This window comes from Saccopteryx leptura, chromosome 3 (assembly GCF_036850995.1).
Source record: "Saccopteryx leptura isolate mSacLep1 chromosome 3, mSacLep1_pri_phased_curated, whole genome shotgun sequence".
Classification (NCBI taxonomy): Eukaryota; Metazoa; Chordata; class Mammalia; order Chiroptera; family Emballonuridae; genus Saccopteryx; species Saccopteryx leptura.
The window spans coordinates 114321658-114345908 of NC_089505.1; the positions used below are offsets into that span (position 1 = coordinate 114321658).

At 43.5% G+C, this 24251-nt stretch overlaps 1 protein-coding gene and 1 pseudogene across 2 annotated transcripts in view; both read right to left on the minus strand.

The window, feature by feature from the left end:
- Window positions 1-8343, minus strand: part of TRIT1 (tRNA isopentenyltransferase 1) — a 64822-nt gene extending 56479 nt beyond the window's left edge. For both annotated transcript variants that reach the window (XM_066375946.1, XM_066375945.1), the window contains exon 1: window positions 8170-8343. In XM_066375946.1, coding sequence (XP_066232043.1) covers window positions 8170-8343 — 174 coding nt within the window. The remainder of the gene's footprint in view (window positions 1-8169) is intronic.
- An 8387-nt stretch (window positions 8344-16730) lies between these two features.
- LOC136402030 (U6 spliceosomal RNA) lies at window positions 16731-16817 on the minus strand (annotated as a pseudogene).
- Between the last annotated feature and the right edge of the window lie 7434 nt (window positions 16818-24251).

Genomic DNA, 24251 nt, shown 5'->3' on the forward strand with positions numbered 1-24251 from the left:
CTCAGAAAATTAAGCACAGCCTGACCTGTGGTGGCGCAGGGGATAAAGCGTCGACCTGGAAATGCTGAGGTCACTGGTTCAAAACCCTGGGCTTGCCTAGTCAAGGCACATATGGGAGTTGATGCTTCCTGCTCCTCCCCCTTCTCTCTCTCTCTCTCTCTCCTCTCTAAAAAAATTAATTAAAAAAACCCAAAAAACAAAACCCTGGGCTTGCCTGGTCAAGGCACATATGGGAGTTGATGCTTCCTGCTCCTTCCCCCCCCCTCTCTTTAAAATGAATAAATAAATAAAATATTTTTTTTTTAAATTTTATTTATTCATTTTTTAGAGAGGAGAGAGACAGAGAGAGGAGAGAGGAGAGAGAGGAGAGAGACAGAGAGAGAGAAGGGGGGAGGAGCTGGAAGCATCAACTCCCATATGTGCCTTGACCAGGCAAGCCCAGGGTTTCGAACCGGCGACCTCAGCATTTCCAGGTCGACGCTTTATCCACTGCGCCACCACAGGTCAGGCAATAAATAAAATATTAAAAAAGAAAATTAAGCACAAATGTTTCTCACTTTTGTCAGACCTTCCATGCAGAATCCACAGTAGAACCTAGCAGAAGTCCCTAAGCAAAGTAATCCCTCAGAGAGCAGCTCTAAGAAAGTTTTATGTGTCAACAAGAAACACATAAAAATGGGAAGCAAGAGGCCAGGCAGGACCTTCTGATGCTACATGGCTAGCTAGAGAAACAAGTCATTATATATTGGGCTCCACAACAATATTATCATCCTAGACATACTACCCTTAACATTCCATTGTAATTTTACCTCAAAAATGCTACCTCGATACTTAAAGCACTAACTAACTTATTCAATGTTTATCAAAAATAAGCCCTTTCCCTGGATGGAAACTGTCCTGGTAGCGGTTGCCTCGGGGTAAAAAGTTAAAGTAGGAAAAAGGGATGACACCCCAAGTAAGAGGTGCAAGACAATTTAAGATTTTTTTAAATATATATTTTTAAATCTTATTTATTTATTTGAAAGAGGGGAGAAAGAGAGAGAAAGCAGTAAGGGAGAGAGGAGCAGGAAGCATCAACTCCCATATGTGCCTTGATCAGGCAAACCCAGGGTTTCGAACTGGTGACCTCAGCATTCCAAGTTGACGCTTTATCTACTGTGCCACCACAGGTCAGGCAACAATTTAAGATGGTATTTTGGCCCTGGCCAATTGGCTCAGTGGTAGAGCTTTGGCCTGGCGTGCAGGAGTCCCAGGTTTGATTCCCGGCCAGGAAACACAGGAGAAGCGCCCATCAGCTTCTCCACCCCTCCCCCTCTCCTTCCTCTCTGTCTCTCTCTTCCCCTCCCGCAGCCAAGGCTCCATTGGAGCAAAGATGGTCCAGGCGCTGAGGATGGCTCTGTGGCCTCTGCCTCAGGCGCTAGAGTGGCTCCGGTTGCAACAGAGCGATGCCCCGGATGGGCAGAGCATCGCCCCCTGGTGGGCATGCCGGGTGGATCCCGGTCGGGCACATGCGGGAGTCTGTTGGACTGCCTCCCCATTTCCGGCTTCGGAAAAATACAAAAAAAAAAAAAAAAAGATGGTATTTTACAATCCTTTTTGAGTAACTAGCACACTTCTGAAATACAAAATTCTGGACAGCACTCCAAAAGGAATTATTAAAATGCAAACATTGGCTTCTAAAATGATCAACTTCATTACACATTAAAAAAAAAAGATCAACTTGGGCTTGGCCTTTGGTGTCACAGTAGATAAAGCATCTACCTGGAATGCTGAGGTCACCAGTTCAAAACCCTGGGCTTGGTTTGCCTGGTCAAGGCACATATGGGAGTTGATGCTTCCTGCTCCCCCCCCTTCTCTCTCTCTCCTCTCTAAAATGAATAAAATAATATCTTTAAAAATAAATAAAAAGATCAACTTGCAAACTTGAAAAAACTTTCTATCACCCTTTGGTCTGTACAGCTATTACAACAAAGAAGTTTACTGCTCTATCTAAGCTATCCACAAGGCCAAGTTTCCCCTTTGTTCCAGTGAACACTCTCTTTGTGATCACTGAATTATTGACATTAGGAAGGGGAATAGAGGGACAAATATATACCCCACATAGGTGGGATATAAAACTGAGACTCACCTGACCAGGTGGTGGTACAATGGATAAGAATGTTGACCTGGGACACTGAGCACCCAGGTTCTAAACCCCAAGGTCACTGGCTCAAGTATGGGTTCATCCGCCTCAAGTACAGACTCACCAGCTTAAGCATGGGGTTGCTGGCCTGAGTGTGGGATCATAAACATGACCCCATGGTCGCTGGCGTGAGCCCAAAGGTTGCTTGCTTGAAGCCCAAGGTTACTGTGCTGGCTTGGGCCCAAGGTAGCTGGCTTGAGCAAGGGGACACTGATGTGGTTGTAGCCACCCCCCCTCCCTGGTCAAGGCACATATGAGAAAGCAATCAATGAATAACTAAGGTGCTGCAATGAAGAACTGATGCTTCTTCTCTCTCTCCCTTCCTATTTGTTTGTCTCTCTCTCTCAAAACAAACAAATAAAGACTGAGACTCATGGACACATATAAAAGTGAACTGGTTACCAGGAGAAGGATGGTGGGGAGAGGAGTAAAGAGGGACAAAATATATGGTGATAGAAAATGATTTGACTTTGGGTGATGAGTACACAACAGTTCAAATGCTATGGAGGCCTGACCAGGCGGTGGCGCAGTGGATAGAGTGTCGGACTGAGATGTGGAGGACCCAGGTTCAAGACCCCGAGGTCACCAGCTTGAGCGCGGGCTCATCTGGTTTGAGCAAAGCTCACCAGCTTAGACCCAAGGTCGCTGGCTTGAGCAAGGGGTTACTCAGTCTGCTGAAGGCCCATGGTCAAGGCACATTTGAGAAAGCAATCAATGAACAACTAAGGTGTCGCAACAAAAAACTGATGATTGATGCTTCTCATCTCTCTCCATTCCTGTCTGTCTGTCCCTATCTCTGACTCTCTCTCTGTCTCTGTAAAAAAAAAAAAAAAAAAAAAAAAAAATGCTATGGAGATATTCACCTGAAACCTGTGTACTCTTATCGATCAGTGGCACCCCATTAAATTTAATTTCTAGATTAAAAAATTTTTTAATTAAAAAAGAATTATTGATATCAAATTATATCTCTATTTGGTTTGCAGTACAGTTTATCCCCCTAAGCAGTGAGTGCATCATGTGGTTGATACTCAGCTCAACACTTCACTTGACAGATATCACTATGAATTCACACTATGTATGGTTCACAATATGAATCTTAAAATACACTTTTTTTAAAATGAGAGGAGAGATAGTGAGACAGACTCCACATGCACCGTGATGGGGATCCACCCAGCAACCCCCTTCTGGGATGATGCTCCAAATCAATGGAGCTCTCCTCAACCCAGCTATCCTTAGCGCCTGAGGCCAACTCTCTCCAACTGAGTATCCTCCGCACTGAGGGCCTACCAGCCACTGGCTGCAAGAGGGGAAGAGAGAGAAGGGGGATAGGGAGAGGAAGAGAAGCAGATGGTCACTTCTCATGTTTGCCCTGACCAGGGGCGGGGAGGGGGAGGGGGTTGAACCGAAAGCTGTCCATACCCTGGGTCAATGCTCTATCCACTGAGCCAACTGGTTGGGGCCCTAAAATACATTTTACTGTATATCCTGATAAAAGTGCAGCAAACCCTTGTGAAAGAAAAGTGGAATTTTAAAAAAAATGGCATATAAGTTAAGAAATACTATAGCCTGACCTATGGTGGCACAGTGGATAAAGCATGGACCTGAGGCGCTCAGTTCAAAACCCCCGGCTTGCCCAGATCAAGGTACATACAAGAAGCAACTACAAGTTGATCCTTCCCACTCCCCCCAACACACCGCCTCCTTTCACACTCCCCCCCCCCAAAAAAAATCAGTAAATAAAATCTTAAAAAAGTAAGAAATACTATCCCCTAGCGAGTTGATCAGTGTCCTCCTGATATGCCAAGGTTGTAGGTTCAATTTCAGTCAGGGCACATATAAGAATCAACCAGTGAGTGCATAAATAAGTGAAACAATCAATGTTTCTCTCTCCCTTCCTCTCTAAAATCAACAAATAATAATTTTTAAAAATACTCTCTAGTGATCTAACCCTACAGTTCCTGCCTCATTTAAAGCGGATGGCTTTAGCCTGACCTGTGGTGGTGCAGTGGCTAGAGCATCGACCTGGAACGTAGGTCACCAGTTCAAAACCCTGGGCTTGCCTGGTTATGGTACATATGAGTAGTAATAAATGAACAGCTAAAGTGAAGCAACTATGAATTGATACTACTCGTCCCCTACCCCCTCCACTCTGTAAAATCAATAAATAAAACCTTAAAAACAAAAACAAAAAACAGATGGCTTTAGGCACATATGAGAACTCAACTAAGAACTGATACTTTTCATCTCTCTCCCTTCCTGTCTGTCTGTCCCTATCTGTCCCTGTCTCTCTTGCAAAAAAAAAAAAAAAAGTGGATGGCTTTGTGTGGATAAAGCATTGGGCTTGCCAAGTACAGACCTCTATTCAACTCCAGGTCTGCTACTACTTACCGAAACACCTTGAGCCACTTTTCTTATCTGTGAAATACTAGCATCTACTTTACAAGGTTATTGTGAGAAAAAACAGTGCTATACAAGTTTAAGTTATTGTTACTATTATTACGCCTGTTGACTTATCCAAAATTTAAAATGTTCTTTCAAGGAGCTGGTGATCCAACATTAAGAATGTCATTTTTGAGCAAAAGCTCACCAGCTTGAGCCCAGGGTGGCTGGTTCGAGCAAGGGGTTACTCAGTCTGCTGAAGGCCCGCGGTCAAGGCATATATGAGAAAGAAATCAATGAACAATTAAGGTGTTGCAACACGCAATGAAAAACTAATGATTGATGCTTCTCATATCTCTGTTCCTGTCTGTCTGTCCCTGTCTATCCTTCTCTCTGACTCTGTCTCTGTAAAAAAAAAAAAAGGAAAAAAAAAAAGAATGTCATTTTGTCCACATGCCTATCAAATATTTTGAGTCAAACTAAGTCACTAAAAAGCATCACCTCTTTCCATTAGCTAAAAAACAAGCACAGGAGCCCTGGCGAATTAGCTCCATTGGTTAAAGCATCATCACAATGTGCAGAGGTTGCCAGTTTGATTCTCAGTCAGGACACATACAGGAACAGATAAATGTTTCTTTCTCCCTCTCCCTCTCTCTCTAAAGTCAATAAGTAAATTTTAAAAAACAAAAACTCAACCAACAAATGCATAAATAAGTAGAACAACAAATCAATGTCTAAAATCAATTAAAAAAAAAAAAAAACAGGCAAAGCAACACTACCCTAACAAGGGCATGTTGTAAGCAGAGTTAGAAATGAACAAGGGCATATTCACAGTGAATAGGGCAGAGATACTTTATTCCATTATTTGGACTGAAAAGTAAAACCAAAGGTCAAAGTTTTCCAATGGGGACCAAGAAGAAATGTTACAAAGATCCAAGATACAATCAAAATGAAATAGAATCTATAGCCAATTCAGAGAGCTCAATAACCATCAAAATATTTTTCATACATTAATTTTCTGGCATCCTAAAGAAGAAAGAAATTTAATTCTCATATTCTAATTGCTTATAACCACAAATTTGGGCCAAGACAGACCATTTTAATAGAGCAGGTCAACAAATATTTTCTTCTTTCTTATCTATCTATCCAAACTTCACCTACTTTTCAAGTCCCCTTTCAGAGAGCTTTCCATGACTATGTTACCCTTCATTGATTTCTCCCTTTTCAGGAATTCCATGGTTTATCATAAAACCTAACACTATAGCCTCTTTTTTCCCTACCCTATCCACCTTGCAAAGCAGCATTAATATCTCAGTTCAAACACTGAATAACTGTTTTGTTTCATGTTCAGCTGGACTAAAACTTGTTCTTTTTTTCTAATTTTTTTTTTAGATTTTATTTATTCATTTTTATTAGAGAGAGAGGGAAGAGAGAGAGAGAGGGATAGAGAGAGAACAGGGGGAGGAGCAGGAAGCATCAACTCCCATATGTGTCTTGACCAGGCAAGCCCAGGGTTTTGAACCAGCGACCTCAGCATTCCAGGTTGACGCTTTATCCACTGCGCCACCACAAGTCAGGCTTTTTTTTTTCCTAATTTTTTATTTTTTATTTATTTACTTATTTTTAAAAAAGATTTTATTTATTCATTTTAGAAAGAAGACAGAGAGAGAGAGGAGAGGAGTAGGAAGCATCAACTCCCATATGTGCCTTGACCAGGCAAGCCCAGGGCTCCGAACCGGCGACCTCAGTGTTCCAGGTCAGCGCCCCATCCACTGCGCCACCACAGGCCAGGCTAATTTTTAATTTATTGATTTTAGAGAGAGGAAGGGGGAAGAGAAAGAGAGACAGGCAGACAGAGAGGAACATCAATTTGTTCCTGCATGTTCCCTGACCAGGGACCAAAACGGCACCTCTGTGCTTCAGGACTAAACTCCAACCCACCAAGCTATCCTGCCAGGGCTGGACTAATAATTCTTGAGGATAGGGATTATGATTTTCTCTCTACAAAAGGGCCTTTCAGAAAAATAGCACCTACCATATTTTTACCACTTACTGCGTGCCATATATTGTATTAAGTGCTTTACATATTTTATCTCCTTTAATCATCACAATAATGTTGTTATTGATATTATTCTTCCTATTTTTTTTATTCTTCCTATTTTACAAAAGAAGAAAAAAGGGTATGAAGAAGTTAGGCTGAAATCACATATTTTAGAAAAGATAGGGGTATTTGGGCTAAAGTCAGTTTCTCGAAGTTGTCACAAAGTAAAAACTGCAAACAAGTATTTGCTAAATTATCGGGATCATTTCATGTGCGGTGTTGGTTTTCTCACTCCAATGAGTGGGAGGAGAAACAGCACCCAGAGGTTTATGAGGTAGAGAGTGGGGAGGGCTGCCCCTCCTTGCGGAATAGGTGCTAGGCTCAGCACCTGCATTTCACATCAAGCATCTCATTTACTCTATAAAATAAACTCATAACTAAATTCTCTTTGACAAATAGCACCTGTAATTCCTCCGTTATAGATTTATCCAAAATGTCACCTCTCAATCCAAACACAAACGCTCCCAGGTGCCATGTGTGCTACACTCGTTCCTGGGCCTCCCTCTGACTCAAGGAAGAGGACAAAGCCTCCTGCTTTCTTAGAGATGGCGCAGTGGATAAAACGTCAACCTGGAAATGCTGAGGTTGCCTGTTCGAAACCCTGGGCTTGCCTGGTCAAGGCACATATGGGAGTTGATGCTTTCTGCTCCTCCTCCTTCTCTCTCTCTGTCTCTCTCCCTCTCTCTCCTTTCTAAAAAAAAAAATAAAAATAAAATAAAATATTTAAAAAAAAAAAAAAAAAAGGCTCCTGCTTTCCAGTAGCCAGGAGGTCAAAAAAAAAATAAAAATCTCAGCTTTTTTAAAAAAGCATTTACCAAGTGCCTGGCCTTCTTCAGAACACCCTGCTTTTCATTCTAACCCTCATGATCTCAGTTATTAATCACCACTGCACTGTGAGGTAGATACTATTTTTCCACTTTACAGATAAACAACGTCAAAAACCAAAACGAACCCAAAAAACAACCAAACAAAAAACACCCAACATTGTTAATGTCAGGTGGCCACAGCCGATTCGAGGCTAGAATCCAGGTCTCATTACTATGCACCCTGTTCCATTCCCTCAGCAGAAACTCATAGATGATAACCGATTTATCTTGGTATCGCTGAGAACTGTAAATAGCAAAAGCTCTAGAATAATTTCATTCAAAAGGTATTTACTGGATTCCTATATGTCAACCTTGTAGGTACAAATATTACCTCCTCTACCTGATCGCTATGCGACTGTTTCACCTCCTTAGGTGGATTTCCTCTTCCGTAAATGGAGATAGATAAATAGTACACAGCAAACAATTATGTGAGAAATAAATGAAATGATGAAAGTGAAACGCCTGGCACTGTCCGACAAATGGTGGGCGCTTAGTAATTACGGGTTCCCTTCACCTACCTTCTGCGCCTCACAAGCTTTGGGGTTCATTCACTACCACCATGCCACAGGGTATCAACTCTGGCCAGAGGCCTGCACGCGGCCACCGGGTTCCACAAGAAGGGGCCAGCCGCACTGTCATACCTGCATGGAGTCAGCACTGACGATCTCGCCACCGAGCCGCTGGCCTAGCTGCAAAGCCAGGGTGGATTTCCCGGTGCCCGTGGCCCCAAGAATCACTACAAGAGGCAGTGTCCGTTGCAGGCCCCGGAGCCCAGGACCCACAGAAACTGCTCGTGCAGCCGCCAACGCCGCCATCTTGAACAATTCTGCGCTTGCGCGGGAGCACCTGTCCCCATGACAACCGTCAGTGCGCCTGTGCAGACCTAGGGCTCAGTAGCGAGGGTGAGAAGGGAGGAGGGAGCCGCGGATCCAAGATCCCCAAGCTTGAGAGACTCCTAACGTGACTGCCATCAACTAGCTGGTGTCAGAGCTTGAACTACCAACGTGACGGGATGGCAATCCTAGCTATCCCTATTATTCTTTCACAGCACCCAATTATTGTTCTTTCTTCTTTTATTTATTGATTGAATTTAGGAAGAGGGAGAGAAACATCCATCTGTTTTCTGTATATGCCCTGACTAGGGATGGAACCAGGAACTTCTGCATATTGGGAGGACGTCAAACCAACTGAGCTATCCCACCAGGGCCCACTTATTTTTCTCCATAGCACTGGTTACAATATAAAGTTATAAATTGACCTCTTGCCTATTGTCTGACTTTCCACTCCAGGATGTTCATTCCATAAAAGCAAGAAACAGGCTCAAACCAGGTAGTTCAGTTGGTTGGAACATCGTCTTAATGTGCCAGGATTATGGGTTTGATTCCTGGTCAGGGTACATCCAGTGGCCTGACCAGTCAGCCTGGGACGCAGAGGACCCAGGTTTGAAATCCCAACATCGCCGGTTTCAGTGCAGGCTCATCCAGCTTGAGCAAGGGGTCACTGGCTAAGCTGGAGCGCCCCCTCATCCCATCCCTTAAAGGCACATATGAGAAAGCAATCAATGAACAACTAAGATGCCACAGGGAAGAATTGACGCTTCTCATCTTTCTCCCTTTTTGTCTGTCTGTCCCTATCTGTCCCTCACTCTGTCTCTGTCTCTCTCACTAAAATTAAAAAAGCATCCAATGAATGCATAAATAAGTGGAACAACAAATCAATGTTCCTCTCTCTCTCTCACATGCACCCCTACCGAGATCCACCTGGAAACCCCCATCTGGGACAGATGCTTTGCCCACTTGGGGACATGCTCGCAACTGAGCTATTTTTAGTGCCTGAGGCAGAGGCTCCATAGAGCCATCCTCAGCGCCCAGGTGATGCACTTGAACCAATCAAGTCATGGCTGTGGGAGAGAAAGAGAGAGAGTGAGAGAGAGGAGAGTGAGTAGTGGAGAAGCAGATGGTTGCTTCTCCTGTGTGCCCTGACCAGAAATTGAACCCAGGACATCCACACACTAGGCTGACACTCTACCACTGAGCAAACCGGCCAAGACCACTCTCGCTCTCTTTCTAAAATCAATAGCCCTGGCAGATGGTTCAGTTGGTTAGAGCATGGTCCCAATATGCAGAGGTTGCACATTCCATTTCTGATCAGGGTGCATACAGGAACAGATCCATGTTTCTGTCTCTCCCTCTATCCCTTCTCTTCTCTAGAACCAATAAATTTAAAAAATTGCATGGCCTGTGGTGGCATAGTGGATAGAGCTCCAACCTGGAGCGCTGAGGTTGCTGGTTTAAAACCTTGGACTTGCCCAGTCAAGGTACAAGCTAAAAGCAACCAATGAACAGCTAGAGTGAAGTAACTATTTCTCATCCTATCTCTGTAAAATCAATAAATAAAATCTTAAAAAAAAATTTTTAAACAATAAAATTTTTAAATTTTTTGCCTGACCAGGCTGTGGCACAGTGGATAGAGCATCAGACTGGGATGCAGAGGACCCAGGTTCGAGACCCCGAGGTCGCCAGCTTGAGCTCAGGCTCATCTGGTTTGAGCAAAGCTCATCAGCTTGGACCCAAGGTCGCTGGCTCGAGCAAGGGGTTACTTGGTCTGCTGTAGCCCCACAGTCAAGGCACATATGAGAAAACAATCAATGAACAATTAAGGTGTCGCAACATGCAATGAAAAAATAATGATTGATGCTTCTCATCTCTCCGTTCCTGTCTGTCTGTCCCTGTCTATCCCTTTCTCTGACTCTCTGTCTCTGTAAAAAAAAAATAATAATTTTTTTTTTATAATAAATTTTTATTAATGGTAATGGGATGACATTAATAAATCAGGGTACATATATTCAAAGAAAACATGTCTAGGTTATTTTGTCATTAAATTATGTTGCAAACCCCTCGCCCAAAGTCAGACAAAAATAATAATTTTTAAAAAATTTTTATTTATTGCCCTGGCCGGTTGGCTCAGCGGTAGAGCGTCGGCCTAGCGTGCGGAGGACCCGGGTTCGATTCCCGGCCAGGGCACACAGGAGAAGCGCCCATTTGCTTCTCCACCCCTCCGCCGCGCTTTCCTCTCTGTCTCTCTCTTCCCCTCCTGCAGCCAAGGCTCCATTGGAGCAAACATGGCCCGGGCGCTGGGGATGGCTCTGTGGCCTCTGCCTCAGGCGCTAGAGTGGCTCTGGTCGCAACATGGCGACCCCAGGATGGGCAGAGCATCACCCCCTGGTGGGCAGAGCGTCACCCCATGGTGGGCGTGCCGGGTGGATCCCGGTCTGGCGCACGTGGGAGTCTGTCTGACTGTCTCTCCCTGTTTCCAGCTTCAGAAAAATGAAAAAAAAAAAAAAAAATTTTTTTTATTTATTGATTTTAGAGAGGAAGGCAGAAAGAGAGAGAGGAACATCAATCTGTTCCTGTATGTGCCCTGATGGGGATGGAACCGGCAATCTCTGAGCTTTGAGAGGAGGCTCTGATCAACTGAGGTGCCCAGCCAGTGCAGTAAATTATTTTTTAAAAAGGAGCAGATCCTGCCTAGGTCATTGCTGCATCTCTAGTACCTAGCACAGTACCTGCTATGGAATAGGCACCCAATATTGTTATTAAATGAAGAGGAGAATGGCTTGCCTATCTAGTGCTGGATCCAGTCAGAGGTATGGCATTCTCCAGGATCAGATCTGCCCTGTTATCAGGCAAGGGTGGAGCTCTAATGTTTTTATCCCACAATGCAAACTCAGACACAATCAGAAAGTACGGCAAAACTTTCCATCTCTTTGGGGAAAAGATGTACAAGATAGGGTGAGGACAGAGAAAAACAAACAACCCATAAAATATGAAGAGGGCCTGACCAGGCGGTGGCGCAGTGGATAGAGCGTCAGACTGAGATGCAGAGGACCCAGATTCAAGACCCTGAGGTCGCCAGCTTGAGCGCGGGCTCATCTGGTTTGAGCAAAATCCCACCAGCTTGAACCCAAGGTCGCTGGCTCCAGCAAGGGGTTACTCGGTCTGCTGAAGGCCCGCGGTCAAGGCACATATGAGAAAGCAATCAATGAACAACTAGGGTGTTGCAACACACAATGAAAAACTAATGATTGATGCTTCTCATCTCTCTCCATTCCTGTCTGTCTGTCACTGTCTATCCCTCTCTCTGACTCACTCTCTGTCTCTGTAAAAAATAAATAAATAAAAATATGAAGAGGAAAAATAAAGAAGTCAGAAAAGATAAAGTAGTAGCAATCCTCAGATTATAAGTGGGGGGTGAGGAGAGCCCTGACTGGTTAGCTTAGTGAGTTCAAGTGTTCTACCAAAACACCAAGGTTGCACGTTCAATTCTTGGTTGGCACATACAGGAAGTGACCAATGGATGAATGCACAACTAGGGCACCACTATGTGGTACAACAAATGCTTCTCTGTCTCTCCCTCCCTCCCTTCCTGTCTCTCTAAAAAATCAATTGAAAAAAAAGTGCCCTGGCAAGATAGTGGGATGCACAAAGGTCACGGTTCCATTCCCCGATCAGGGCACATATAGGGACATATCAATGTCTCTCTCTCTCTCTCAAAAATCAATAATTTTTTTTTTTTTTTTTTTTTGGTGAGAGGAGAGGAGACAGTGAGGCAGACTCCCACATGGGCCTCAACCAGGATCCACCTGGCAACCCCAGCTGGGGCCAATGCTTGAAAACCAAGCTATTTTTAATGCCTGAGGCTGACATGGGACCAGCAAAGCTATCCTCAGCATCCTGGGGCCATGCTCGAACCAATCAAGCCACTCTGGCTGTGAGAAGGGAAGAGGGAGAGAAGGGGAATGGAGGGTAGAAAGAAACAGTCGTTTCTCCTGTGTGCCCTGACCGAGAATCAGACCTGGGATGTCCATATACTGGGCCAATGCTCTAGCACTGAGCTAACTGGCCAGGGCCAAAAAATCAATAAGTTAAAAAAAACAATCTAAAGAATATAAAGGACCGAAATCCAGGGGACTCTACAACCTTTAAGAAAGGGTTTTGGGCCTGACCTGTGATGGCGCAGTGGATAAAGCTTCAACCTAGAATGCTGAAGTCGCCGGTTTGAAACCCTGACCTTGCCTGGTCAAGGCACATATGGGAGTTGATGCTTCCTGCTCCTCCCACCTTTTCTCTCTCTCTCTCTCTCTCTATTCTCTGATATGAATTAAAAAATAATAATAATTTTGCCTGACCTGTTGTGGCTCAGTGGATAAAGCGTCGACCTGGAAATGCTGAGGTCGCCGGTTCGAAACCCTGGGCTTGCCTGGCCAAGGCACATGTGGGAGTTGATGCTTCCAGCTCCTCCCCCCTTCTCTCTCTCTGTCTCTCTCTCCTCTCTAAAATGAATAAATAAAATAAAAAATTAAAAAAATAATAATAATAATTTTAAAAAAAGAAAGGGCTTTGGAATCAGGTGGAACTGGGGTCAAATCCTTGCTCTTTCACTTATCAGTTGTGTGGCCTCACACAATTAACTTTAACTCTTAGTTTCAATTTTCATATCACTAGATACCTCTCAGGATTATCATAGGGAGATAACGAAGTAATGTCAAAAAGTGTCTGCTACAATGCCCTGGCACATAACAACCAGTATCTGTTGAACACTTTCTATTATTATTATAGTAACACCCCATCTGCCTCACTAAAGAAGTAACAACAGCAGCCTAAAGGCCAAGAAATTTGCAATAATGTGTAAAAGTGTCTAAATACCTATTGTACTAACTCCTTCTCATCCAATTTAAGATTTAATTGCTTTCTCCCTGAGATTACTTGTCTCTGCCTAGCTCTCAGGTCACATCAGCAGGATCCCTTGGGCCAGAGGAATTACTCCGGAATGTTTAGAGCATATGTGAGAGTGTTTGCCAATATGTGGCCTGCCTGGAATAACTGCGAATACATTTCTCATTCACTCGGATCACCATTGGCATAATGGCCACTCTTGTAGCCACATGTATTATTTGGAGAACACCAGATCCCAGGGTCCCCATACCTCCTTTTCTCAGTCCACTCTGCTTTGATCAAAAGCCTTATTCTCTCCAATTTGTGGTACCTGCCTGGGGCTAGTTTTAAAATCGAGATGTGTGGCCACATATTGGCAGACACTCTCAACACGATGGTTGTTAACTGTAGAGCCTCTGCCTGGAGACTTTCAGAGGGTACAGTTACCATGACAACCAACAGAAAGATGGCAGGCTGGAGAAAGGATGCAAATAAGCAAAAGGGAGGCTAATTTCATGATGACAATCTGACCATGACAGAGTACGCTCACTCACAGATGGGAAAGCACTGTCCAAGTCATGACCAGGTGACTGTTATGAGAGAGGAAAAGGGGTGGGGGGTGGAATTTACCACTGAGAGACCAGAAGAGGGAGAAGCTGGTTGCCAAGGCAACTGAGGAGAAAGGAATGAAAAAACGGGGCTTTACCACAGCAGCAGAAAATTGCTTCTAGCCAAGCAACACAGGACTGTTGCTATAGAAACAAAGAGACCGGGATCCTGCAGACCATGGGGAGAATTATCACTAAAATGCTGAGCAGGAAAGACTCCTAAATCAGAATGGAGCCCGTTGTCCAAAACAAACGAGAAATGAGAAAAACATCGTACCATTTCCATTCATTGTAATTCTACCAGTCCTACCAAAGGAAAATGGGAACATATTTTGTAATGCCTTTATGGTATTTTATTTGTACCGCTATCTCCCTACTAATCCTCTGAAGTCTAAATTATACTAAGAATAGTTCCTGCAAGATAATCTGTAACTTGAAATCATAATTGGAGAGTTTAAGTTCAAGGGAAATTTGGGAAATTGAAGTCTATGACCAAGAGTTAATAAGTATTTCTAAAAAAAACACAACATAAAACCCTCTAATGTAAAGCTTTACAAGGTAATAAGGAGACAAAAGGTGACAAAAGGGAGTCAGGGAAGCTATTTGTACTCATGCCCAGGTATTAGCTTTGACTCCCTCTCTACCTTTTATAAAGTCAAGTGGGATGTAGTTCAATCTATTCTAAAAGATAGCTCAGGGAGAAAGGAACTCTGTAACATAAAGTATATATATGCGGCCTGACCTGTGGTGGTGCAGTGGATAAAGCATCGACCTGGAAATGCTGAGGTCGCCAGTTCGAAACCCTGGGCTTGCCTGGTCAAGGCACATATAGGAGTTGATGCTTCCAGCTCCTCCCCCTTTCTCTCTCTCTGTCTCTCCTCTCTCTCTCTCTCTCTCTCTGTCTTTCCCTCTCCTCTCTAAAATGAATAAATAAAAAATTTAAAAAAAAATAAAATAAAATAAAGTATATATATGCGTATATGTAGAGGTGAAGGGTGCAGAAGCTTCAACATACTCCATTGCTTAGATATTCTGTTGGGTAAAGAAATTTTAGTTTAAAAGGCAAAAATGTTGGGATCAAATCAGTCTGGAAGAGCATTATCTAAAATGTAGGAATGAGCCTGACCAGGCAGTGGCGCAGTGGATGGAGAGTCGGACTGGGATGCGGAGGACCCAGGTTCGAGACCCCGAGGTCGCCAGCTTAAGCGCGGGCTCATCTGGTTTGAGCAAAGCTCACCAGCTTGGACCCAAGGTCGCTGGCTTGAGCAAGGGGTTACTTGGTCTGCTGTAGCCCCACGGTCAAGGCACATATGAGAAAGCAATCAATGAACAACTAAGGTGTTGGTTGCAATGACAAACTGATAATTGATGCTTTTCATTTCTCTCTGTTCCTGTCTGTCTGTCCCTATCTATCCCTCTCTCTGACTCTCTCTGTCTCTGTAAAAAAAAAAACCCACAAAAAAACAAAAACAAAAATAAATAAATAAAATGTAGGAATGAGGTACTAGCGATGCTCAAATTACTTAGAGGGTAATAATTCCTTGCTTGCTCATCTGAAAGTCCACAGCCAGCTACCTAATTGTCACCCACAGTGTGTGAGTGTTATATCCTAGGGACAGATGTAAAGTCGGGCTGGGCCCCTCTGCATGTACCTCTTCTTTAGGAAATTGAGAGCAGTACATTGGGTTGGATGCACATGGGAACATGGAAGAAAAGGAGAAAGGGAGAAGTACAGAAAGGTAGAAGGGAAATCTGGGTGATGTCCCATTAGTGTTTATTATATTACTTTCTATCTTCTGTATATTTTAAATAATTTATTTAAAAAAATTTTTTTAGAAATACAAAGAAACATAAGAAGAAGATGAAAGGTGAAACCATCCATTAGAGTGGAAGACCCATTCAACATGAAGCACCCAGAAAACTCCAACATTCAGGATGGAATTCTGGAGGATGCTGTGATAGTTGAGATAGAAGGAGGAATGTGCCATAGGAGGACTGAAACATCTATTTCCAAGGTAAAAGAAAGTTGGGTCAAAGACCAACACTGGGTTTTTGGTACAATGCAAGATGCCTTTGCAACCTAACCCCATACTAATTAGGTATCCTAAATAAAAAATATTTCCTGCAAGGCTATTTCATAATGAACTTGGTTCCTGTATTAGTTTTCTAGGGCTGCTATAACAAACTATTACAAACTGGGTGGCTTAAAACAATAGAACTACATTCTGTCACAGTTCTGGAGGCCAGAAGTCCAGAATCAAGGTGTGGACAAAGCCATGCTCTCATGCTTCCCTCTATGGAAGAAACGTTCCTTGCATCTCTAGCTTCTGGTAGTTGCTGACAATCCTTGTCATTTCTTGGTCTATGGCAGCATGACTCCAGTCCTGCTTCTGTCTTCACATGGCCGTCTTCTCTGTATGTCTCTGTCCAAATTTCCCTCTATTTAGGACACCAGTCTTTGGATTAGAGCCCAGCCTAATCCAGTATGACTTCATTTTAATTTGTTTACATCGGCAAAGATTCTATTTCTAAATAAGGTCACACTTGTAGGTTCTGGATAAACCTGAATTTGGCTGGGGATATTATACAACCCAGTACAGTGAGTAATCACAATACCTGCCATTGGTTTGGTGAATTGCTTGTTTCTATTGGTGATTGCTTAATTCAAATTTGGGAGCATCAGAATTGCTCAACACAAGCAAGGGGAAGAAGGGTAGAGCTCACCATGTTGTAGGGTTTATGTTGCACCCAAAGTTGACTTCCAGGGTTTGCTTCAGAGCACACCAGACTGTTGCTCACTGTGGGCCTTCTCAGCTCTCTGAGAGAGCCTGCATACACAAGGGCATCAGTTAAGGCCACAGAATCAGAGTGGGGAGGCGCAAAAGGGGAGGGGAACAGATGCGTCATCCTTGCATAAGGACCATGCTAATCTTCTCTGTATCATTCCAATTTTATTTTATTTCCTTTTTTTTTTTTTTTTGTATCATTTGTTTTAGGGTATGTGCTGCCGAAGCAAGCACTTCAGGACTCTTAAGCTTTCTTCTGTACTCCTCCGACCCCTTCTCTTTCTCATGGCTTGGCATATTGGGCCATCACCATCTTTATATCCTGATGCATTTCAAGCCTGTATCTTCATTTCAAACCCTTTTCTAAAGCTTCAGTGTCACATTTCCCACTTCCTCTGTTTTGGATGACTCCATCACTTCACTCTGTGTCCCAAACCACAATCAGTTTCTTTCTCTGACTTCCCTATTTCAAAGACTCACAGAGGATGTGTGCTATTGAAAAGATCCTCTTAGAAATCTAGTGCGATCCCTCGATTTGTAAAAATGAGACCACTCATTTTTACAGATTTCTCCCCTTTCCTCAGGTTCCATACAACCTTCCCAATCCCCTTCCCCAAAGCAATTCCCTGAGTCTAGAACACTGTTTCCTCTTCACTTAGCCAAATACTACTGGTACTTCTAGTTCCAAAGTCACAATATCCCCAACAAGAACTTTCTTAATGACTCCAACAAAGTGCTCTCTTCCCCTTCCGAGGCTTGTAACCCTTGTCTGAGACACATTTTGCCTTATTTTGTAATCATGATTGCATGCTCATAAACTTCCGTAAGGAACTATAGCTTCAACTTCCTTGCTGTTAACTATGTGGGAGAAACTATTTTAGACACTTACTTACATATAATAATTCATTTACTCTTTTACAACAGTTCCATGAGGTAGGTATTACTATTATATCCATTTTAGAGAAGAAGGAAACTCATTCAAGGAGGTGAATGATTTGCCCAACATTACACAAGCAGTAAGCCTAACTCCCTGTTCTTAACCATTATACAGAGTGGGGCAAAAGGAGGTTTATAGTTGTTCATATGGATTAATAGATAATAATTCAAAAATAAACTGCGTTTTGTGTACTCACACTATAAACCTATTTTTGCCCAACCCTGCACTATGCCATCTATACCACCTTATGTGAGTATTTCTTTTATCTCTGCAGGACTTGGCTCTAACCCCTTTCTCCAATGTCTTTCTAAATGTGACCTCAGGATTCTACCTCCCTGCTTGCTTATCAGCAATGTCGATTTCTGGCCCTGAACTACTGCATAGGGGTCTGGGAGGTGGTTAGATTCTAAAACCACACTGATGTTTGAAAATTCCTGCCTGAATAAAATAGGCACTCGAGGACTTAAAAACTGAATGGAATCAGTTGACTCCAGCTCAGATCGAAGGCACTGCGGTGCCAAGTAGGAACAAATGGAGGACACATATTTGCAATAGCATCACAGACTAGCGGCTCCTGCCTGCCATGGGTCACGGGGTCCTGTGAACTGGTCAGACTCACATCTTTGCCCTCCTTTCCTCTTTTGCCTACCTCAGTCTCCCCAAACTCCTTCCCCCCAAATTTATTCTTTTTAAAAAAATTCATTGATTGATTTTATAGAGAAAGGGAGAGGGAAAGAAACATCAATTTGTTGTTCCACTTATTTATGCATGCATTGGTTGATTCTTGTATGTGCCCTGACCAGTAATAAAACCTGAAACTTTGTCATATGGGGATGACGCTCTAATAAATAACCAACTGAGCTATATGGCCAGGGGTACGTTTATGGCTTCTTTTTTTTTTTTTTTTTTTAGATTTTATTTATTGATTTGAGAGAGAGAGAGAAGGAGAGTAAGAGATGGAAGCACCAACTCATAGTAGTTGCTTCTCATATGTGCCTTGATCAGGCAAGCCCAGGGTTTTGAACCAGCGACCTCAGCATTCCAGGTCAGCACTCTAGCCACTGCAGCACCACAGGTGAGGCGATTTGCCGCTTCTTGAGGCATCAATATATGTACTCCAGATTACTTTAAAGTGCTCCTTCTAGGAAGCTTTCTTATTTTACCAATTCCTCCTGTCTATCATCTTTCAATAGGATGAATCTTTATTCTAGGTATGGCTTGTTAAATGATTTAAATAACACTAATCATTTGGGGAGAAAATACTTGAAAATTATATATTCGATAATGGATTAATATCCAGAATATATAGCAACTTTTTTTTTTTCCTACAGAGACATAGAGAGAGTTAGAGAGAGGGACAGATAGGGACAGACAGACAGGAACGGAGAGATAAGAAGCATCAATCATCAGTTTTTCATTGTGACACCTTAGTTGTTCATTGATTGCTTTCTCATATGTGCCTTGACCGTGGGCCTTCAACAGACTGAGTAACCCCTTGCTCGAGCCAGCGACCTTGGGTCCAAGCTGGTGAGTTTTGCTCAAACCCAATGAGCCCACGCTCAAGCTGGTGACCTCGGGGTCTCGAACCTGGGTCCTCCACATCCCAGTCCAACGCTCTATCCACTGCGCCACCGTCTGGTCAGGCAATATCCAGAATATATAGAGAATTCCTAAAACTTAAAAAAAATCCAATTCAAAAATGGGCAAAGAACTTGAATAGTCATTTCTCCAAAGAAGAAACACAAATGGCCAATAAGCACATGAAAAGATGCTCAACATTACTAATCATTAGGTAAATACAAATCAAAATCACAATGAGCTACTTCACATCTATTAGGATGGCTGTTATTAAAAAAAAGAAAGTGTTGCCTGACCAGGCAGTGGCACAGTGGATAGAGCGTTGGACTGGGATATGGAGGACCCAGGTTCGAGACCCTGAGGTCACCAGCTTGAGCGTGGGCTCATCTGGTTTGAGCAAAGCTCACCAGCTTGAGCCAAAGGTCGCTGGCTCGAGCAAGGGGTCATTCGGTCTGCTATAGCCCCCCAGTCAAGGCACATATGAGAAATCAATCAATGAACAATTAAGGAGCCGCAACGAAGAATTGATGTTTCTCATCTCTGTCCCTTCCTGTCTGTCTGTCCCTTTCTCTCTGACTCTGTCTCTGCCACACAAAAAAAAAAAGAAAAGAAAAGAAAAAGAAAGTGTTTGAGAGGATGTGGATAAATTGGAACCCTTGTGCATTTTGGTGGGAACATAAGATGGTAGAGCTGCTGTGAGGAAGCGACATGGTTTTCTCAAAAAATTAAAAATGCTGCCTGATCAGGCGGTGGTGCAGTGGATAGAGCGTTGGACTGGGATGCGGAAGACCCAGGTTCGAGACCCCGAGGTTGCCACCTTGAACATGAGCTCATCTGGGTTGAGCAAAAAAAAAGCTCACCAGCTCAGACCTGAGGTCACTGAGCAAGGAGTCACTCGGTCTGCTGAAGGCCCACGGTCAAGGCACATATGAGAAAGCAATCAATGAACAACTAAGGTGTCGCAATGAGAAACTGATGATTGATGCTTCTCATCTCTCTCTGTTCCTGTCTGTCCCTATCTATCCCTCTCTCTCTGTTCCTGTAAAAAAATAAAAAAATAAATTAATTAATTAAAAATGCAATTGCCATATGATTCAGTAATTCCAGTACTAAGTATACATACTAAATAACTGAAAGCAAGGTTTTGAAGAGGTATTTGTACACCCATATTCACAGCAGCAGTATTCACAATAGCTAAAATGTGCCATTCAGATGGCCATTAACAGATGTATAGATAAGCAAAATATGGTATATGCATAAATGCAATATTATTCAACCTTAAAAGGAAAGTCTGGGCCCTGGCCGGTTTGCTCAGTGGATAGAGTGTCAGCCCAGCATATGGACATCTTAGGTTCAATTCCTGGTCAGGGCACATAGGAGAAGCAACCATCTGCTTCTCTCCTCCCTACCCCTTCTCTCCCTCTTCTCTCCTGCAGCCATGGCTAAATTGGTTTGAGCATTTACACCAGGCACTAAAGATAGCTCAGTTGGTCCAAGAGTATCAGCCTCAGGTGCTAAAAATAGCTCGATTGATTTGAGCAGCAGCCCCAGACAGGGATAGCCAGGGGCATCCCAGTGGGGTTCGGGAGTTTGTCTCACAATCTCCCCTCCTCTCACTTAAAAATAAAAAAAGGAAAGTCTGACATATGCTACAACGTGGATGAACCTTGAGGATATTATGCTAAATGAAGAAATCCAGTCACAAAAAGACAAAGTGTATGATTCCACTTATGTGAGCTACTTAGTCAAAATCAGAGAGACAGAATGGAGAGTGGTGGTTGCCAGGAGCTGGGATGGGGGGGTGGGGGCAGTAGGAAGTTATTGTTTAGTAGGGATAGAGTTTTAGTTTTACAAGATGAGGCCCTGGCGGGTTGGCTCAGCGGTAGAGCGTCGGCCTGGCGTGCGGGGGACCCGGGTTCGATTCCCGGCCAGGGCACATAGGAGAAGTGCCCATTTGCTTCTCCACGCCCCCCCTCCTTCCTCTCTGTCTCTCTCTTCCCCTCCCGCAGCCAAGGCTCCATTGGAGCAAAGATGGCCCGGGCGCTGGGGATGGTTCCTTGGCCGCTGCCCCAGGCGCTAGAGTGGCTCTGGTCGCGGCAGAGCGACGCCCGGAGGGGCAGAGCATCGCCCCCGGTGGGCAGAGCGTTGCCCATGGTGGGCGTGCCGGGTGGATCCCGGTCGGGAGCATGCGGGAGTCTGTCTGACTGTCTCTCCGCGTTTCCAGCTTCAGAAAAATACAAAAAAAAAAAGAAAAAAAAAAGATGAAGAGTTATGGAGATGGTGGTGATGACAGTTACATAACATTATGAATGTATTTAATACCACTGAACTGAATACTTAAAAATGGTTAAGATGGGCCTGACCAGTGGTGGCGTTATGGATAGAGCGTCAACTTGGGATGCTAAGGTCCCAGGCTCAAAACCCCAAGGCCGCTATTTTAAGCATGGGCTCACTAGCTTTTTTTTTTTATTACTATTCATTTTAGAGAGGAAGGGGAGAGACAGAGAGAGAGAGAGAGGAGAGAGAGAGAAGGGGGGGAGGAGCTGGAAGCATCAACTCCCATATGTGCCTTGACCAGGCAAGCCCAGGGTTTCGAACCAGTGACCTCAGCACTTCCAGGTCGACGCTTTATCCACTGCGCCACCACAGGTCAGACTCACTAGCTTGAGTGTGGGGTTGCTGCATGAGCAAGGGCTCACTGGCTTGGCTGGAATCCCCTGGTCAAGACACATATGAGAAGCAACCAGTGAACAACTCAAGTGTTGCAACTACGAGTTGACGCTTCTCATCTCTCTCCCTTCCTCTCTAAAAAAAAACCCCAAACCAAAAAATGGTTAAGATGGTAAATTTAAGTTATGTGTATTTTACTACAATAAAAATAATTAGGAAAAAAAAGATAATAGCTAAAACATCCTAATAGAATGCTTACCATGAGGCAGGCACTGGCCTAAACACTCCACATGTGATACTCACTCAAAAAAAAAACACACTAATCCTTTACTGAGCACTTACTATTGCTTACAACAATCCAATGAAGCAGCTGTTATTATTTATACATGTTTTACAGATAATGGGGCTAGGAGAAGTTAATAATTTGCCCATGGTCACGTAGCTGGAAAATGCAGAGCCAGATTTAGAACTGAAATCTGTTGGGTGGGAAAGACCACTTACCCATAATGCTCCTCATAAATTTAAAGGTGATCCATCACTTCCAGGGCACCTACTGGACCCCTGGCATCGAGTCTCATTGTTCTTAATAACTCACCTGATTAGAGACTTTAAGAACTTATTTACATTTCCTTGGCAAAAGAATGGTAACATTAATACAGTTGACTCCTTTGGCAGCAGTTCTAAATAAAGACTTTAACAAGAGCTGCCCACTGGGCTGAAAGTAGAAATGCCCACACCCCAACGGAACTTAAGCTGACACATTTAGATACCTCCCCTTCACCCCTCCCCACTCATCCAGTCAGTCATCCATCATCTCCCAAATGGTTATCTTATCTTTAGAAAGGAACCTCTCTTTCCTCTCACTCCCTCCTATCACTTCTAGATCTACAAAGGCATCCCCATCCCCCCTTTCTTTCTTAAGTAAATATTCTGCAATATCTTGACACTAGAGGCACTTAAGACAAATTCAGCATGTTTAAGATAGCTACCTGTCTCAGTCCCCCCAGAATAGCTGCCAATAGGGGCAGGAGTTAAGCACATGCATTAACTTTTTGTCTAACAAGATGACTTTTGTTTTCTACACCAAGGGTGGCTTCTCTGCTGCCCCTTATTGTCTATGTCCACATCAAGTTGGGCATGTATTCTCCGAAATCCAGGAATAAAGTCCTGGCTATTTTCAGACAAAGATAGAAGTAGGAGTCTAGAAATGAGCTAGGAAGGAGCTTAAAATACTTCACATTCCAGAAACTACCTCCCTGCCCCCCAGGAGATGGCTTTATTCCCACTCCCTTCTTAGCAGCATAAGATTCAAAGTTGCTGAAGCTTGGAGTCTTGAGGCTGGTGCTAGCTGTGTGGGCTTAGATAAATGATTTAAATGTCTCTGAGCTTCAGTTTGCTTATCTGTAAAATGGGGTGCCACCATCCTGTTCTCCAGGTTATTGTGAGGATTAAGATATATAAAACAACTAGCATCAGTGCCTGTACCGAAAGTCCCTTCTATCTTATTGAGGGCCCAGGAATTTTTTTCAAGGTCTAGTGAAGGAAGAGAAGTCCTACAAATTAGTCTCTTGATAAATATCCTCAAAAAAGAATGGAAACAGAGTTGATAACAACTAAAAGGGAAATGGAGTTTTTTGTCTTCTTTTTTTAACCAAGCACTGACCAGTTTTATTAAAGTTTTTTTTTTTCTTTTTTTTGCATGATTTACTTTCTACAAGACTGTTTTGGCATGCTTCCAATGACACCAGAATCACCTGGATCATTGATAGCCAGTGTGCACACTCTCTGGCACTTCCCATATGCTGTGCCCAATTCAATATGATTGCCACTGTAGTGACGAACATCAATCAGTCTTGGCCAACATGGCATAGTATTCTTTTTGTTTGTTTTGTTGTTTTTTTAACTTTTTTAACTTTTTATTTATTTTTATTTTTTGTGGCAGAGACATAGAGAGTCAGAGAGGAACAGGTAGGGACAGACAGGAAGGGAGAGAGATGAGAAACATCAATTCTTCATTGCGGCTTCTTAGTTATTCATCGATTGATTTCTCACACATGTGCCTTGACCGGGGGGTGGGGGGGGGCTACAGCAGACTGAGTGACCCCTTGTTTGAGCCAGCGAACTTGGGCTCAAGCTGGTGAGCCTTGCTCAAACCAGATGAGCCCGCGCTCAAGCTGGCGACCTCAGAGTCTTGAACCTGGGCCCTCCATATCCCAGTCTGACACTCTATCCACTGCACCACCGCCTGGTCAGGCGGCACAGTATTCTTTTGTTGTTATTAAGTGAGAGGCGGGGAGGCAGAGACAGACTTCTGCATGCATGCACCCTGACTGGGATCCACCCAGCAAGCCCCTACCAGGTGATGCTCTGCCAGGCTGGGCTGCAGCTCCGTTGCTCAGTAACTGAGCTATTTTAGCACCTAAGGCCAAG